At 41.3% G+C, this 19,323-nt stretch overlaps 1 protein-coding gene across 31 annotated transcripts in view; it reads right to left on the minus strand.

Moving 5' to 3' along the window:
- PTPRD (protein tyrosine phosphatase, receptor type D) overlaps window positions 1-19,323 on the minus strand; it is an 833,389-nt gene that overhangs the window by 397,148 nt on the left and 416,918 nt on the right. For all 31 annotated transcript variants that reach the window (XM_015564215.1, XM_015564194.1, XM_015564191.1 and 28 more), the window contains exon 3: window positions 4,908-5,074. In XM_015564215.1, coding sequence (XP_015419701.1) covers window positions 4,908-4,971 — 64 coding nt within the window. In that variant the 5' untranslated portion in view covers window positions 4,972-5,074. The remainder of the gene's footprint in view (window positions 1-4,907; window positions 5,075-19,323) is intronic.

Here is a 19,323-nt window from a genome sequence, read left to right on the forward strand (position 1 = left end):
TAATTTTGCACAAAGCTTTTCATGCATGTGCACACACACACAGTAGCTTGGTGAATGAATAAATGAAGCAAAAGCAAACTGAAGAAAGAAAAGAGGAAACACAAAATTATAGGTGAGGGGATTGGTTTCCACACAAGAATCTCTTTGATTCTGCATGTCAAGACACCTGCTGTTCAGAATTAACTGAAGCAAGAGAATATGTGTAGGAAGGAGGAGGCTCCCAAACAAATGAAGGCTGTTTGAAATGAGTCCCGTGAATCATAGGTAACTGAGGAAAATGAGACACCAAGAATGTGAAGGAAAAGGAATGAGGGCATCATACAAATGAGTAATCAGTTACAGCCAGGCTATTGGCAATCACAATAAGTAATTCACAAATATTTTAGATACTGTTCCATCCTTCAAGCTTAGGGTCTCATCACAGACAGAGATAAGAGATAACAAATATACTTTGTTTTTTAAAAAGCACATCCCTCTACACTCAAAATGCTTTGAAGTGTACACATTTGTTGATTCTGAAACATATTCTTAACCTTACGAGGTAGATACAGCTTTACTGGGTATAATTAATATAGAAAACTCTGCAATGGGCCTAGGGCAGGGGTGGGCAAACTTTTTGACTTGAGGGCCACAATGGGTTCTTAAACTGGACCGGAGGGCCAGAACAAAAGCATGGATGGAGTGTTTGTGTGAACTAATATAAATTCAAAGTAAACATCATTACATAAAAGGGTACGGTCTTTTTTTTTTTTTTAGTTTCATTCATTTCAAATGGGCCGGATCCGGCCCTCGGGCCGTAGTTTGCCCACGGCTGCACTAGGGCCATGGTCGGCAAACTGAGGCTCGCGAGCCACATGCGGCTCTTTGGCCCCTTGAGTGTGGCTCTTCCTAAGTCTTAGGAGTACCCTAATTAAGTTAATAACAATATACCTACCTATATAGTTTAAGTTTAAAAAATTTGGCTCTCAAAAGAAATTTCAATCGTTGTACTGTTGATATTTGGCTCTGTTGACTAATGAGTTTGCCGACCACTGGCCTAGGGGATCAATAAAACAACTGGAATATTTTCCTTGCTGCAGACAGCTGGCTGCTGCTAATTTAGCTACTTTAAAGTTCTTTTTTACTAACTACGCCACCATCATCATTACCAACATCATCATCCACATTTTAAAGATAGGGAAACTGAGGCAGAGAGCATGATGTATCATGTTCCAGATTACAAAATGACAGCCAGAATTTAATACTAGTTTGAATTCATAGGTCACTTTCTTAATGCTTAACCTATGCAGCTCATTAGGAAATACATAAAGGGAAAATGATTATCTTACAGCATAGACATCAGTCTACTTACTCTCCAATGCCAAAGAAATAAACACATTCCCTGGATATAGTGATATAACAACATATGGGGGGAAACAAATTCCTTTTATACAGGATGGGAATGCAATGAGTTCACAGGGATCAGAGGAAGGTTCCTTAACACTAAGGATAGAAAATGAAGGCGTGTTCGCCATTAGAGATTTTTTTTTAAATGACAAAAGTCAATAGAAAATGGATGAATGAGACCACTTGAGGAATTAAACTATCAAGAGTTATGTTTCTAATGATGATCCAGTAAACATGCAGGTCCCATTATAGTGGCTGAAGTATCAACTCAGGTCTAGAATGTAACAGTAAGTGGTAAGTGAGTTCATTGATGTGAAACCAGTCTGATGAAAAAGGGCAGTAGCTGCCTGGCTTGCATCGAGTTAAAATTGGCCAGTGGTAGGGCATCCCCCAAGGGACCCTGGACTGTGAGAGGGCGCAGGCCAGGCTGAGGGACCCCCTACCCCCACCCCCAGTGCATGAATGTCATGCACAGGGCCTCTAGTATTATATAATCTAAATTCATCTCAAATTTGCATGCCCATTATCATTGAATTGACCTCAATAAGACCATGATCTAAACTAGAACACTGTTTGGCCTGGCATGAGAAGAGCTGCTGCTAGTGCGCAAGCAGAAGTCACACTTAGCTTTCCCTAGACTGTAGCTCTACCGTGTGTACATGCATTCAAGTAACAAGCAAAATCATTCCAAGCCTTCAAGGCAGAATGAGATCCATACACACATCCAGACTTACTAGTGGGGACCTGTAGGCCATTTTAAATTGGCAATGGCAAAGACTGTAATTTTCTGCTTAGGGATATTACCACAATTTTTCCACCTGGGCTTGAACCAAGGCTTCTAAGTTACTCTCCTACTTAATGCAACATCACACCTAACACTTTCCCATGGCGTTCCACAGAGCAGATTACAATCCTGACTCACTGGCTCTTTGGAGTTAATCATTTCAAAAGGCAGTACATTGAACACATTAAATTAACATTGTAAACTAGAGGGGCTTCTTTCCATTCCCTAATGCTTTATAGTCTGCTTCTTCAAAAGGGGGGAAAATTATTTAATAGTTCTCAAATTGCTCTGACAAACTACGATTAAGATTTGAAATGTAACTCCGAATCGCCTGTGAAAATACAAAACAAGTAAAAAGGAAAAACAAATATGGCTAAATGTGCTACTGAAGACATCGAGAAATAAACCAGCGACACAGGTAACAGAAGCCTGAGAAATATTATCTTTTTGATGGTGAAGAAAATAAATTTTTCGTCAGTGCTACCTATATCTTGATTCTTTTTAGTGTTGTAAGAGAAGGTAATGGAACACTTTAATGGGTTACAATCTAAATCCTATTTTATCAATTGTTCTTTAAACATTCTTAGTGCCTTAAATGATCTCCAACTTTACCATGTGCTTTCATGTACCATGACTATCCTCCAGTGGATTGCTAAATGATGTTCTTTCTCCTTTTAAAATGTACAAAAGAAAAAATGGCTTTTTTCCTGTTTCACCAGGAACCTCAGACTCATTTAAACACTCTATTCAACAATGCCAAATGAATCCGATAAAGGGAACATATACTAAATCAAGGCTGAAAGGACAAGGGCAAACTAAACAAAATGAATTAGCCAAGGTCTCAAGACCCCTGTCCCCACACTTCAGTTGCAATAGCAAGAGTGAGAGAGAATGGATCATTTCCCAGGTTACATTTTGATGTTATGAAAGCTGGTATCACATGCATATATAATAGGATACATATCCTCATTTAACTAAAAACTGCTAACCATGCCCTTGTTACTGCTTTTGTAAGACTCTACGGTTTAGGCAGTGTGATGAAAGAGAAGGAGAAGTCAGGGGAGGGGCAGGAGATGGAGGAGGGGATGATCACCTATACTAGAATGTATGTTTTACATCATTATTGTATGTAATCCTAAGCTCTTGACATAGGCCTGCCAATTCCCACCACAGAATTAAACACGAGGACAGGTACTCAGTAGAAGAACATTCTTACTTATCTGGAAAGATAACTTCTCAAATAATTCTACCTAATAACAAAGAAAATCTCTAACTGCAATCTGATATTAAAGTGGGTTCCCAAGGTCTTCATATGCTTTTGCCAAAAAGTACCAATTGTAAAACAACTCAATTTTTTCACTCTAGCCAAAACAGGAAAATAAAGCCATATGCCTGATTTCTTTAATAAACTAAATTTAGATTTCAACTTTAAAATCGGTTTTGACATAAAGGGCTTTAAAATAACAAGAGCATCTTTCATTTGGGTCTTTTCCCAGTTAATTATTTGCTGGCATTGTATGAAAAATTCCTTGGCTTCACTCTAAACCAACACTCCCAAGTGCTAATTAGGAAACTATATACATTATTAACCAGAGAATGTTGTGTTTAAAGCATGCGTGTTCCATATGTATCCTATTATTAACATTATTCTTTCACTCCTGGAAAGCTCTCTTTAGAAAACAGAGCTCCTATTTCAACAAAGAAATTGGCTGCTATTGAGGAAATTCTTGTCAAAATGCAATTAATAGGGGCCAACACGACACAGGATCCGTGTCTCCGAAACATCTTTACCATGAATCAAATTTAATCTCACTGACAGTCAGTGGAGGGAAAAGCTAATGACTGCAGATGATACACATTTTCATAGGACCAGGGGACCCCCAACCAGAACAGCCAACTCTCCTATGAGCTAAACCACTTCCGAGGAACCAGACATGCTCTGAGTACAAGCCACAGACATGTCTGTTTCCAGTACTATCGCTTCCAACTGGCCACAGGACAGATGGGAAAAGAAACTGATGCGGACCAGGTAGACCGAATAATGCCCTAATTACGAAGGAGATGTGATCTTCTCATTAATCGGCAAGCTAATTGACCACAAACAATCTCCGTCTCATGAACTGGGTCCAAGAACCCAAACGTTGCTGTTTCTGCTCCACAGACTTCTCACACTTCCACGCCCTTCATCCCGCCACGAAGTTGTCAGTTCTGCTTGATTTGTTTGAATGCTGTACTCGACGACAGCTGTCGGAAACAGTACATGGGAACAGCTGCTATGACAGCTATAAGGGGCTGGGAGGTTTAATTGGGCTCACTGTGACACTGTGTGTTTCGCTAAACATAGAAATATCCACAAAACTGAAGAAGTTTCTGATGGGTCTGAACAATATTTACTTATTGGCAACACCAACTGGTGAGCTCCCGTTTGCCTTATGTCATTGGCCTCATAGTATCTTTGCCACCCAACTGGTTAAGAGTATAAAAAAAAGGACAAAACAGTAGGAGCAGTGAGATGCACAAAAAGAGAGGGCATTAAGAAAGCGAGAGGAAGTGGTAAGGAAGTCACGTCAATAATCGCTTTCAAAGGCTGGCTGGTGGCCAAGGAGAATCCCACAGTGTCTCAGGATTTACTTCCAAAGGAAACCCATTCAGAGGCCCTGAGCCCGGTGCCAACTGCAAACAAAACCACTCATTCTGGTCCAGCCCCAGCCCCCTCGTGCAGGGGAGAATGGCTTACTCTCAGCATCCGCGCGGAGGAAGAAGGCGAGGAGCAGCAGCAGCGGCCTGGCTGCCCGCACCATCCTGTAGCCCGGCAGCAGCACGCGCTGGCAGCTCGGATTCACTGCCTCTGACACCCTGGCGACTGTGTCCGATCTGAAATTCCAGCTGGAACTCTTTCAGAGCCTGCGAGGGGACAGACAGAGACACGAGAGGGGAGAAAACACAAAGACAGCTTAGATTCCGCACTCTCTTCCCCTCGTGCCATCCCAGCCACCACTGAGACACACAACCCCCTGCTCATTCACAAGGAAGTGGGACCAGGATGCCTTTGTGTTAGGGCGCACATAACTTGGTTTGTAAAATGGGGCGGCCCTCGCTTCTCTTGTTCCCCTTGAGTTTCCCTCTCTGTGTGTGCCACCTTTGGGGCAACACTCTGTGAGAAGAAACTGTCACTTCTTGTGGAACAGTCTGTGCACACACCGTGGAAGGAAGCTCAGCACGGCTCTGAGAGAGAGTTAGGAGGAGGATAATCATCTATCATTGGCAGAATAATGGGAGCTGCTTCCTTGGCACCAGGTGAAATGACAGAGCCAATTCAACTTCTCCAGCTAAACAGCAGAAGTTAGAATTTTCTCCACTAGCGCATTTGGCTTCTTCCCTGAAGACACATCGACGTTCAAGTCTAGTTTGGCTTCAGTAAGTCAAAACAATAGTTAGCGCAAGCCACTCTGATTTAATAGGACTTTTATATGCCTCCTGGGCAACGCTTCGTTTTCTCAATCTTCTCTGTAAAATCAATAAGACACAAACTATTTTTAGACTGCCTACTGTGTGCAAGGCATCTGAGATGCCGCTTGGCACAGTACTGAATGACTCAAATTCTATCTTCTTGGGACTTTCCACTTTAGTAGGGGGAATACGACAGATACACCAGATGACTAATGTAAGTGAATAAGTGATTAGTACCAGGAAGGAAAACCAAGTAAGGCCATCAAAGATAGGATCAGGCCCTGGCCTGTGTGGCTTAGTGGTAGAGCGTCAGCCTGGGCACCAAAGGCTTTCAGGGTTGATTCCAGATCAAGGGCATGTAACTGGGTTGTAGGTTCGTTCCCTGGCCCCAGTTCAGGTGCAAGTGAGAGGCAAACAGTCAGTCACCCAATCTCTCTCTCTCTCTCTCTCTCTCTCTCTCTCTCAAAATCAGTGGAAAAAATAACCTCGGGTGAGTATTACCAACAAGAAAAGAAAGGATCAGGAGTGGCATCCTGGAAAAAGCAGTGTCTCAAACTGGACCTTGGAATACAGGCAGGATTTCACCAAGAAGAGAGAAAGGCACCTCAGGAATCCTGTGCAGAGGCAGGGCAGTGGACAGGGTCTTTGGAAAAGGTGAGTTGCCTGTTCTGCCTGGAACGGAGCTTCCTCAAATGTCTGTGTGCTCAGAACCACTTCACTTGGAAGGCTTGTTGAAACAGGTAGCTGGGCATCCCCCCCGGAGTCTGGGATTCTGTAGGTCTGCAGTCAGGTCCAAGAACTTGACTTTCTAACAAGTTTCTGGGTGATGCTGATGTAGCTGGTCCAGAGGCCACACTGAGACAGTGGGCTGGAATGATGGATCCATTAGGAAACCAATAGAAGAGGTGGCAAACGAAAATGGTTCAGGCTTGAGAAAAAGAAGAAAAAAAAAGGTCCCGGATAGCCTGGGATGCCAGTCTAGGGCAACCAGCCTCTATTCGGCAAACCACAAAGAGAGCTATTTAAGGTGTTGGAGCCAAGGAACAACATGCAACTAGGCCTTGGGACGATTAACTGACAGCTGAGCGTGGGATGATTTAGAGAATGCTATTAGGCCATAGCAGGAGTCCCAGGTGAGAAGTAACACAGACCATAAGAGCGATGGCTGTCCTGGTGGGAATGGAAGAAAAGGGAAGCGGGAACTGGCTTCAAGCAACAAGGTGAAGTATGACTCTACAGGTAATAAATAATTGTTCCTATAGAACCTTCAATAAATCTTGCAGGGCCTCTTACAGAGTAGGCTCATGAGAGAGAGAATATTGAATGCTGTGTTTCCTCTATCGTTGTGAGAAGCACTTGAGAATGACAATCAGAATTCTATTCCAAAATGAAACAGTGCATCTTTAAGTTTTGTATATTGAAATATTTCAAACACATACAACATTTTTGACAGGAAATACTAGAGATATCTAGAAATAACCAAATCCACCAAAATAACTTGTCTTTTTTAAGACGTATTGTAATGTAGATCCTATAGTGGGTCTTTTCTGAAACTGAGCTTGAACATGAAAACTTTTTGAGATATTATCATTTTCATTACTATGTGTGAGTGGTGTGAATGCAGGAAAGATAAAACTAAAAGGAAGGGGGGAAATCATTCTAATTATAATTCCACTAAGTAGTCTTTTTCTTTTCTTTCTGTCAATTTGTGGGTGACATGAAGAAGCATATTGTACGTTGACACACATCTACTTGAAACCAAGCGCTAGCCAGCTGCTCCAAGTCAGCTATTGTTATCAATCTTATCTGGAAAACAGCACATCAAACCGTTCACAGCTATCACATGTTAAAATCTCAAAACTTCCTAGGAAAGGTGCCAGAGGAATCAGCTTCCCACTTCCCCTCCCCCTTCACCACTCCCATCCTCACGCCTGCATTTCTAAGGACAGCAAAGTCCAGGCGACATCAGTCCTGTCGGACTCAATTTGTGTCTGCGCAAGCGTATCAGCGCCAACTGCTCCATAATGACTCGCTGCGATCACAGAGATGGAGTGGCTTCTCCCCCGATGCGACTGAAGGGGCATACGGAGACCAAATTCTTCCAAATGAACCTACAAATGTTACCTCGGTCTGGGAACAGTGTTAGGATCTAAGACATGAGCACACGCACCAACAGAGCAGGCCTTCCTTCCTCCTGCTGCCAGCACCGGCTTCCCCCTGGCACCCGGGACAGGGTTTCCCTCAGGCAAACGGCAGGCACCCGGGACCAGGCTTTCCTTGTAGCCCCAGCTTCGTCCAGAAGGACGTCCAGTCTTATTAGCATATTAAGGTTTTGTTATTATAGATGGGCAATGCCCAGGCAAGATATAAGACCAAAGGAAAGAAGAGGTGTGAAGATAAAACCTATTCCAGCCGTTCATTCCAGCCAGACTCCAATCTGTACCTTGTTTATTACATAGGTACACTGCCAAAAGGGGAATGCTAGAATGCATGTCAGTAAGGTGATGTTTAAATTTTAGAGCATAAACGTGAAATGGATTTTTAAGAAATGATTTACAGTGAAAATAATGAGGCTAAATGAATATACAAGTCGTTCCCATCAGCCAGGAAAGATGGCCCAGCACCCTGCCATGGGAAGAGGGGGGTAGATTTCAAAGGTGCCATGGTTTCAGTGACATCACAGATCACTCTGCCTTTGTCCCGCAGCCCTCAGCAGAGGCCCACTCTTTGATTTTTATATGCCTTGGCCTTTGTGTCTTTCATTAACTGGGGCATGCAGATAAAAATAAATCATTTAGATGAGCTTAAAATAAATTTTAAAATATTTAACACTCTCTGGTTTCTCATTGCTCAGAGTACAAAGATCTTAAACAATAACTGTTGATTTCTTTTGGTTTCTGCTGTTAATCCTCACCCAAGGATATTTTTTCACTGGTTGCTGCTGTTAATCCTCACCCAAGGATACTTTTTCCTATATTTTTTAGAGACTGGAAGGGATGGGGAGAGACAGAGAGAGGGAAACGTCAATGTGAGATACATGGGTTGGTTGCCTCTTGCTCGCGCCCTGATCCAGGCCAGGGATAGAGCCTACAACCGAGGCAGACACCCTCGACCGGAGGAATCAAACCCACGACCCCTTAGTCTGTGGGCCAATGCTTTAACCACTGAGCCAAACCAGCCAGGGCTTGTTGCTTCCTAATGAGCCGCATATCTTCTTTTGTATTTACGTACATGTAGCATTAGAGAAGCTAACAGTTCAGAGGGCCGGTATACACAGTATAATATGAAATGGAACAACAAAACTACACTTGCCTAAAAGCCTGAACACATCAGTACTTCAAATGATCACCTGCGCTGACACCTACCCAACTCTTTCTCTTCAAGTGAACACTGTACCCTTTCCCGTAATGACTATGTTCATATTCAAACTAGTATATATGATGCAGGGTTTCTTCAGCTTTCTTTACTGTTGGCGTGTGTTTCTGTAGATTGTGTTAAAATAGAAGGAAAAAAGGCAAAATGGAGCTTTTCTTCTTTCAGAAATAACCTGAGTCCCTCAGAAAAAGGAGAAATTATAAGTTTTATGTAGGAAATGGCAAAATGACAGTGGGGCATCTTGTTGAACCAGGAAGCAAGAAAGCTTTCAGGTTCTGCAAGGTTATATGAAAAACAGCAGAGGTGATGAGGCTCCTCAATGTAGAAAACTGAGTGGCAGAAAGGATAATTACTGCAATGAACTGAAGCACAACTATTAAATCCTTGAGTTCATATCTTTAAAAATAATTTTAAACAACTCTATTGGTCACCCTAGGAGGAAGTTAAGGAATCAAATCATTCTTTTGAAAAAAGGGAGAGACAGGAGAAAATTAATCATTTGTTGAAAAATCTCCATGAGAATATATAAAAGGAAAAGCCCCAACCAGTTACTGGGGTCACTAAAAAATCTGATGTCATGGTTTATCTTTAAACATGTTCCTTCTGTATGCCATATAACAACCCCATACTCTGTATGCTAGACATATGAGAAGCAATAATATCGCAATAATACTTAACATGAACACATATATATTAAGTTTGGGGGGGAGGGGGGAGACGGTGTTATAAGAAGAATTCCCCAAATACTGTGACTTCTTTTTATCAACCTCCCAAACCAATCATGCCTCTATAAATCAAAAAGAACAGACTTCAGATCGTTTAAGAGAAACACCCATTTGTACAGAGTCGATTCTAGCAGGAAACTCCAAGTTGGGAAGCAGACAAAAGCGGGGCTGCTGTGGCTGAGGCTGGGGGGTGGAGGGGCCTGGAGTTTACAGCAAGCCTGGTGGGGGCTTCCGAGGATGCCCTATGAGTTCCCTGTCCCCTCAATGCCCAGGAATAGCTAAAGGGCTCAAAAAGAAAGGAGAAAACAAAAACTTTCAACATTTCACTTGTTCATGGGGATTTTCCAAGAGAAGATAATTTCTAAACATTTCATCCTGGTCTAGGCAAGAATCCTCAGCCGTATCCAATATAACCTCCTACAGACTAGAAACGTTCTTTATCCATATTGACTAGTAATCACTATGTTAAACATGGGGCGGGGGAGGGGGGCGTGGATGGGGAAGTAAACAATTTCTAGGATTTAAATATAAGTTGAAATAGCCATGCTTGGCCAGTGGTTGCCCTTCTGGACAGCGCAAACTATTGCTACATGTTTCAACAACTTTGAAAGCACCCCTATTTTTTAAAAAAAAGTTTAGGTTTTCTAGGGTAGGGACTAAAGCAATGAGGTGGAAATCCTGAGTCTTTGTAGTCCTTGGTTTCCTCGTAGTGATCAGACTTTGGAGATTCGCTGTGTGCTGAGGAAACTCACTCCACATTGGGGTCACTCATCTCCCCAGCCCTGTCCCCTCCCCATCCAAAAATGACTGTCTCATTTTTAGAAACCGTTTCATAGGATGCAAAGGGAAGATCAATAACTGGCAAGTGTAAAACCGGAAAATGTCCCAATGGAAATACTGTAATTAAAAGAGAAAAAATGGTGCTTCCTATCAGAGCGAGAAGAGGTCTCTGTCTCATTACTGGAAGTCCCCACGTGGGATGCCATGGAAATGGGTAGTTTTGACGTCAAAGGGGTGTCGCATCCTATAGACGTGAGCGATAAGCTACTTCTGCACAGCCATGTGAAGTAACGTGTGTCATGTTTATGAATGGTCACATTCAATTAATGTCAGTGGGGGATATGAAAAGGATATTTTACAACAAGCAACTCCAAAAGCCTCGGATTAATTATATTAAACATTGTTGAGGAAAAGGGCAAGAGAGCAAGGTTATTAAATTAAATTAAACACTGAAAAAAATAACTGCATGACCAATGCACCTCTACATAAAATGTTTAAAACTAAAGTATATAAGGAATTATATTTATGTAAGAAACTCAAAACTCCTCACATTTTTAATAATCTCCCACATAATAGCACATCATGTCAGAAACTCTACATTTTCTCTATTTTGCCCTAAACATGTTTTCATCACAATAAATTGTAAAAAAAAAAAAAATCACCAAGAGGGAGTTTATGATATTATATATAAATACAAAGTAATAATTCAATCCTCTCATTTTTGGCTTAGGCGATAACTTAAAGTGAAAATAGCAGTTGACTATAAGTAAGCACACAATAATTCTTCGGAAAAATCAACTGAATTATAAGAATAGCTGAAGAGGAAAACAATACCTCTCAATATGGCTACCATAAAAGACTCTTTATACGTTTGGTTCTAGTGTACACAGAGAAAAGCCGCTAAATAGTCTGAGCTTTGTGTAATATGATTCCCTTTCCAAGTTACTATCAACAGCATCTCTATAAAATTTCAAATAACTTTACATTTGAGGTATTAGCTACTTTCAGAAATGGCAGAATGACATTATTAACTTTGATTGTTTCTTTCTCCTTCAGGAAGTAAAAATGAGGTATGCCACGAGAAACGAACAGATAGGAAGGAGAAAAAAAATACTCATCTCCCTACGTCCCTATTTTCCCCTAAAAACAGAACTATAATTCTGATTTGAAAAGTAGAATAGCTTAAGAAAAAGCATCTAATTTCTTTAAATGATTACTACATGTAATAACGTCAATCTAGTTTTATGTGACACTAGTGGAAACTTGCAATGAAAAAGTTTAAAATAAATGCAAGTCTAAGTGAGAAAGTGATCAACCTCGTAAAGTAAAGACACCTATGCAATCCAGTCACTTCCTACGCAAACAACAGAAAAAAGATTTTAGTATTTTAATCTTTGGGCATTTCTAAATGGATAGGAAACCATCATTCCTAACTCACTAAACACAATTTTCTTTTTATTATTAAAAATCAAAAGGATGTCTCTTTTTAATGCATGCAGACGGAGGTTTTTTGTTTGAAATACATTTAGCTTTTAAAACACATAATGGGCAATATGGTTTCAATGATAATTATGTCCATTTTATTTGCTTTATTTCCGTCAATATATAGCAGAACCTAGCAATACATGACATATTCTACTTATTTTCTGTGAAAAGTAAATTTTAAAAATCCTTCAGTGGAAAATTTACCACTCCTTTTATCAAGGATTATTTCTTTTCCTTAAGATTATTTTAAAAACAAAATAAGGAGCCTTTTAATCATTTCAAATATTTCATTACCAGAGCTCTACTCACAGGTGGTTTATCTATAACTCCCTCCTCAGAGCGATCAAAGCTCCGGACCGGTGGCTCTCCACCAAGAACGATTTCCCCTTCCCCTGGTAACACCTGGCAATGTCTGGAGACATATTTTTGTTGTCACAACATAAGGGAAAGTGTAATGGCAACTTAAAAGGTAGAGGCCAGGATGCTGCCAGACATGCTACCGTACACAGGACAGCCCTCACGCCAAAGACTTATCATGACGAAAACGGCCGCCGTGCCAAGGTTGGGAAGCACTGCCTTAGAACAGTTCATTAATGTCGAGAAAAACTTCAAAATGAAGAAAAGGAATTTTCAAGGCCTGTGTTTAGTTCACTGCTTCCTAAACCCGTCAATTTTAGGTGTTTCAAGTGTAGTTTTAGTGCATGAACTTGAAACGTTTGAATTTCTGGGCATGGAAGTCAAAACACTATGGATGACACCCAAATTTCCCTTTTTGTCCTCAGCTAGAAGTGAAGCTGGCATGCTTTTAGGGAAGTTCAGTTCACAGGCTTAGGAGACATAAATATTGTGACCAATTCAACAAAAATGAATCTGTTAAGTGGGGCACACACTGCGCTAATGCCTGCCAGTGACTAGATGAATAGATGTGGTTCCCATCTCCCATGGTGGGAGCTTAGCTCCTCTCCAAACCAACAGTCCCAGGATAGGAATATTCAGTTCCAAGGAATGCTCTTTCAAACCACTGCCAGCAACAGAGACAGAACGTGGAATGGTGAGAAGCTGTCATGAACAACTGGGGGATGTGGAATTATAGAAGAGTCTCTTCATTTTCCCAGTATTGATCTCATGACTAACCCTATATCTCTCTGAAAATCTATGAACAACAGTCATAATAGGAACATTAGAAAAACCAAATAAACCAAATAGCGACATAACCTAAAGGAAGGATGCACAGATATTCAATATACACTCTGCTCCTCTCTCACCCTGCACGTTCATTTTATTGAGTTATATCCACTCATCTTTATTGTTAGGATCGCCTTCACATCTACCCTTGTCCTTAAACTAAACCACTGATTCATAAAAGTCATAAAAAAATGACAGATCATCTTGGGCAGCCATTTAGCAGACAATAAATGAAGAGAACGGACATATGGAATGAATAACCTCAGGATACACATCTGGTTCATCTCAGTAGAGGGTTTAGAACCCAGACCAACTTTCTTCCTTCCTAGCATTCTGCTTCTATCATCTCTCACTTCGACTATACAGCAGAAACACCTAGCTTCGGTGAAGTCATGATTAATTCTAAAATGAGAAACAAACAACAAAAAACGTTCTCATGGTTAATTAGCAGAGAAACCATTTAAGGATTGGCACAAAGGAAGGAGGAAGAAAGCCTTAAGATTTGGGCATAGAGAGGAAGGATAAGAGGAGCTCAAAGGAGAACTGTTTTTGAGAAGCATTGTCCTAGATGGATAAATAATTCACAAATGAAAGTTTATCTCATGAGTCAAAAATTCTCCAAAGGGTCAATCTTTAACTCGATAACCATTATTATGTACTTGGGTATCTTAAGTCAAAGAGTTTATAGGTGTACTTGGAAGTAGAAATGATTAACTAGAAATAGATGTTTTTTAAATGCTCACATGTTAGTAATTAAATTAGTAACATGCAAACATGTATTTATACAACCTTAAGACACAATTATTTTGTTTATCACTACAAGTTCTCGCTCATGAATTTATTTTTTATTTAAATGTTAGCAAGGACACAGGTTAACTAATTACGAGCAGGTAGGAATGTGTGAGATGGTGAATTCCCAGTTATACAGGACAGTTATCCAGTGGAAGGATGCCAACCTGGGTGCACTTTGTTATAAAGTTGCTGAGGGCAACACGGCCATACTGAAAGCAGTGAAGACACACCATATTTTTCAAAAGCAGTTGGCATTATAAAGTGATTTGATAATAAGTACAAAAATGTCCTGCAGCAATCAAAGCACTATGCATTTCCCATACCAAGATCTACCAGTCTAGCAGTGAAAAAAAATATTTTTCCCATTGTCACTCTTTTAGAAAATCTATTTGAAGCCTCAGGACAAAGGCTTTGTAAAATACTGTCATTTCTATTATACTTCTATAAAATACTCAAACAAAATGCACAGTATAAATATTTTTTTAATGAGTTTAAAGTCTTAAAAGTCTACTTGCAAATGAGATGTAGTCACCTTATCAATGCCAAACTTTCTAGATATGGATTGCAGTCTTAATGTCCTACACAACTAAAACAAAAAGAAATGATGAATAATAACATCAAACAAACTTCTCTGCTCCATTCAGGTCTCATCATAGAGGTCTTCTGAAACACGGATTTTTACACTCCAAGGTAGGAGAGTAGCCACGTATAAATGTGAGTAGCAAGCCTGGGGAGCTAGCAGGAGATGGGGCTGGCAGCAGATATGAAAGGACATAGTGTGTATTGAGCGGGTGTGGAGGGAGAGAGACCTATTATTTGGTCGGGGATCAAGTCCCAAATTCACATGCCATCTATTTAGGAATTTCTCTACCATTTTTGGTATGCCCAATGATGTTTGCATTGCAAACTGAATAGACTGTTTCTTTTATGTTTCTTTAATATTTTTTAATCATAGATTTATAGGTGTTGTTATATGACCTTGTAAAACATTCTTTAAAAGCTATGCTTTAAGAAAATCCTCCCACAGCAATTGTAACTAGAGTCAAAACTTTTCATAGTGTAAATCTTCATCATCTTCAAACTTTAGATTGTTGAAAACATCCCCCTACCTAAATATGTTGCCTACAGGCCATCCAGAAACATGATGCATATTGTAAAATACATGTGAAAATATGTGTGTGTGTGTGTGTGTGTATGTTATTAATGAACTAAATATATTACCAAACACACAAAATTAGAAATGTTAAAATTGCGATGAAAAGACACAGAAATAGAGTTCCACAAATTCTTCCTAGGCCACACCAATCAGTGGAGGCCCACGGCCCTAGGTGGTCTGCAGTTCGGATTTTTCTCACATAAGCTGCAGGTGACAATAGATAAAAAGGAGAGCATTTCCCGCCAACCCCCTTCTGGAGTTAAACACTTGCAGTAATCCCCAAATGTCGGAGGCTCTCTGTGACAGCTGATGTCAGCATGATGCAACACACACAGGAGAAAAGAATGTTGTTTTTTGAGATTGTCATACAATGCCCTCATTTTATAATTGCAAATCGTCCGCACCAGATAGAATAACACATCAACTGTGGTTTTGTTTCAAAAATGAATCCCTTCATTCTCTTGGTCCATTAATATTCCTGAATATCAGGCATGGTGATAGGTACAGGAGACTTAGCAATGTACAAAACAACAAGAAAGTCCCTGATAGATTCTATCAGGAGACAGAGGAGACAGAAAAATTCAAGTAATTTCCAAAAAAAAAAGTTAACTAGTAATGCTATCATGGAAATAAGTGTTGTGTGTAGAGAATAACTGATCTGTGGGAGAGAAGGGAGGCTCTTGATAGGGTGCCAGGGAAGAGCCCTGAAGAACTGGGATGTGACCTGAACCTGAATGGCTAGACCAGTGATGGCGAACCTTTTGAGCTCGGCGTGTCAGCATTTTGAAAAACCCTAACTTAACTCTGGTGCCGTGTCACATATAGAAATTTTTTTATATTTGCAACCATAGTAAAACAAAGACATATTTTTGATATTTATTTTATATATTTAAATGCCATTTAAACAAAGAAAAATCAACCCAAAAAATGAGTTCGAGTATCACCTCTGACACGTGTGTCATAGGTTCGCCATCACTGGGCTAGTCAATCTACAGAAGTGCTTTCCAGGCTAAGGGACAGACAGCCAGAGGAAGCAGCCAGCGACTTAGCGAGGCTGGAACCGGTGAGAAGGCAGAGTGAGGCACACGGTAAGCTGGGAAAGCAGCATGGACCGGGTTGCATGAGGGGAAGACACTGGAGGGGGCTTTATGCCATGAGGTGATAAGGCCCGATTTATATTTACACGACTTCTCCAGTGACTGTGTGCCAATGGTTTTAAAAATGTGATTCTCCCTCCACCACCCACCCTGCCCCAATCTCTGTAGAGACGTTCAATCCATTTACTGGGCCATGGCCATTGTTCTCCATTGTGAAGCCTCTGGCCCTTTACGGAAGTCTGTTTCACTTTTCAGGAATCCCCTTCTGAAATCTCCTTAAATCAATCAGAAAAAAAATATGTTGCTTTTTAATGTTTCAAACTGCCATTTTCTGTTCCTAGTATATAGCAACAGGCCAGAGAAAACTGAAAGGATTTTCTTCTTCATCCCACAGAGATGTTTAACACTCTTTAGAATTTTCACTTGAAAGGTAGGTACAGGATGGCTGTTAGGTCTCATTTGCGTTCCTGAAAACTACAAAAAAAAAATGCTTTCATGTACAAAGAAACCTTGGGAATACCAGTTCTCTGTGGTCACACTTTTAAATCTGTGATTCCGGATAGGCTTTCTATACACACGGTTAAAAAAAAAAAAGTTTCTGAAGTTTGGTACATCAAAGTCTTGTCTTGACCCTTTTAAACCTCGTAATGTTAGCATTGACACTAATAGCCAATAGAAGACTGGCATTCCGACCACTAGAAAACACCCCCTTGCCAATAACTCAAAAATCCTTTATTTTAGGATTTAGGAGCTAGGTCCTGCTGAGAGTCAATTGCTGGATAGTTTCCAAAATTAGCTTTTCAGTCTTAGTTATCTTTGACTTGTCATCCCTTAGTCTTCACTCCAGGATTTCCTCCATTACGAAAGCAAGGCTTTTAATACCCCAACATGAAATCATTGAATTCCTTACTTTTTCTTATTCGTTAGCTAAATAGACTTAAAATGCCAGTATTTAACCTCTGCCTTAAAGTACATTGCAGAGCACTACACCTCCTTGTAAGGGGCGGGGGGGGGGGGGGTATAGAAGGTGACCAAGCAATGCCACCTTATTCTGCACCTCAAAAGGAGGAGTCTATTTCCCCTCTGGATGGTCTTGCCACTTGCCTTGGGCACCAGAATAGGGCAGAAGCCATGTTGTGTGTGTTCTGACATGAGCCTCAAGAAACCTCTGGATTGGGCTTAGCGTGATCTCTTCCATGTGGTCCCCCTTCACCTCCACCATTTGAATAGGCCCAAGCTTGTCTGATGGTGGAAGAGAGACCATGGGGAACAGGGACGAGCCAGCCAGCTAAGCCATCTTAGATCAGTCATCCCCCGGAGGACCTGGCAGCTGACCACAGACCCATGAACAAGCCCACAAAGATCAGTGGAGTGTGGCCAACAACAGCAGAGCCGCCTAGCTGAGCCCAGCCCAAACTGCCAACCCAGAGCACCAGGAGATAAATAAACGTATACTGGTTTAAGCTACTAGGTTTCAGGATGGTTTGGTATACAGCAAAGGCTAATGATATCAAGGGTTTAAATATGTATCTCATGCACTAAAAAATATTTTTGTACATGTCTGTTTTCTTTATTACTTTAACCCTCTTTAAATAGTCAGAAAACTTGGCTTCTTATGGCTGCATCTGAATTAATTTGGTCCAGGAATCAACTGGTAATTTCCTGATTTTTTAAGTAGTGTCTTGTCCTGTGATTTAACTTTCTGATTTCCTGTCATTAACTTTCTGATTTCTTAAGTAGTGTATTGTTCTGTGATTTATGAAGCAGTAAACTGAAACTTTTAGTGCTTTTTGGTCCCTTCTTTCATTATAAATATTTTCTTCCACATGGCACTGAGAGTGAACCTGTTCTAAAATGTCTTTGCCCATTGGCTAAAACCTCATGGCACGACATTCCTTCCTGGTGATATAACTGAAGAAACGTACATGTCTGAGATTTCAACTGATCTCACCAAGTGTAGTGGCAGGTAGTAGTTAGCATAATTTTATTTCCATAGATGCCATTTTCCTTAAGCGGTTTCTGCCCAGGGATAAAGCCCAGAGTTCAAATTAGGTTAATAACCTAAAAGCAGGGAAATTTTCACTCAAACTTTTTGAAGGAATGACATTTTGAGCAGCCCACTGGTGCTCCTCAGGCCAATTTCCAACAGCATGCTGGATGTGCCTGTCCTTGGGTAGGAGCGAGTCGACCTGACTTGTTATGAGAATGTGTGACAAAGTGAGACAGCACGATGACTATTAAAGTTACTGCGTGAATTAACAAGGTTGCTAAATACACACCCAATATAAACTATCAGCTGTATTTTCCAAAACAATAAAAAATAAACATTGAAAATAATTCAAAAATCTACAACAAGTGTAACCCAAACTGACAAGATTTCTATGCAGAAAACTAGTGCATAGCGCTGGCCAGAGCACTCGCATAGTTGTACCCAGAGCATCTCCTCAGACAAGAGCAGTGACTTCACTACACTGAGCAGTGACCTCACATAGAAAGGGCCCGCCAAGAGCAGGGACAGGCTGAGGAGGGGTCAGGACCAGTCATGTTCGCACCCCAGGTCAATGCTGCTGGGTGACATGGAGAGTGGGCGGCACCCTCTGCCCCAGGTCTATCCCGAGCCCTGGAGGTGACTCTCACTTCCCCTGGGTGGAGGTCTGTGCAGACACAGGGCTGGGCCTGATCCGGGAGCAGAAGGTCCAGGGGGCAGAAGCAGCAGTGACTGGGGCCGGCTTGAGGCCTCCTGACCGGCTGCCAGTCACTGTCATTGCTGCCAGTCACTGTCATTGCAGAGTTCAACCCAGGTCAAGGAGAAACAGCAGCTGGTAGAAGAAGATCCTCCCACCCCATGTCCAGCATTGAGGGGCCGGTGAGCCACACCACGGAGGGCCAGGGCAGGCCTGAAGTGAATGTGGCCACCTGGGTGCCTGGGGAACCAGGGCCTGTGGGTGGACATAGAAGGACTCCTCCACCGAAGCCACCCAGGCCCAATAAGCCTCCAACCTTGAAGCCGCTCAGTCCCAACAGGCAGATGGCAATTTTCAACTCTGTCCTGGAGCGCTATGCCCTTGTTAATAATACCAGGCGGGAAGACCTGGAGCCCATGGAGGC

The sequence above is a fragment of the Myotis davidii genome, unplaced genomic scaffold, assembly GCF_000327345.1.
Source record: "Myotis davidii unplaced genomic scaffold, ASM32734v1 scaffold361, whole genome shotgun sequence".
NCBI classification, from domain to species: domain Eukaryota; kingdom Metazoa; phylum Chordata; class Mammalia; order Chiroptera; family Vespertilionidae; genus Myotis; species Myotis davidii.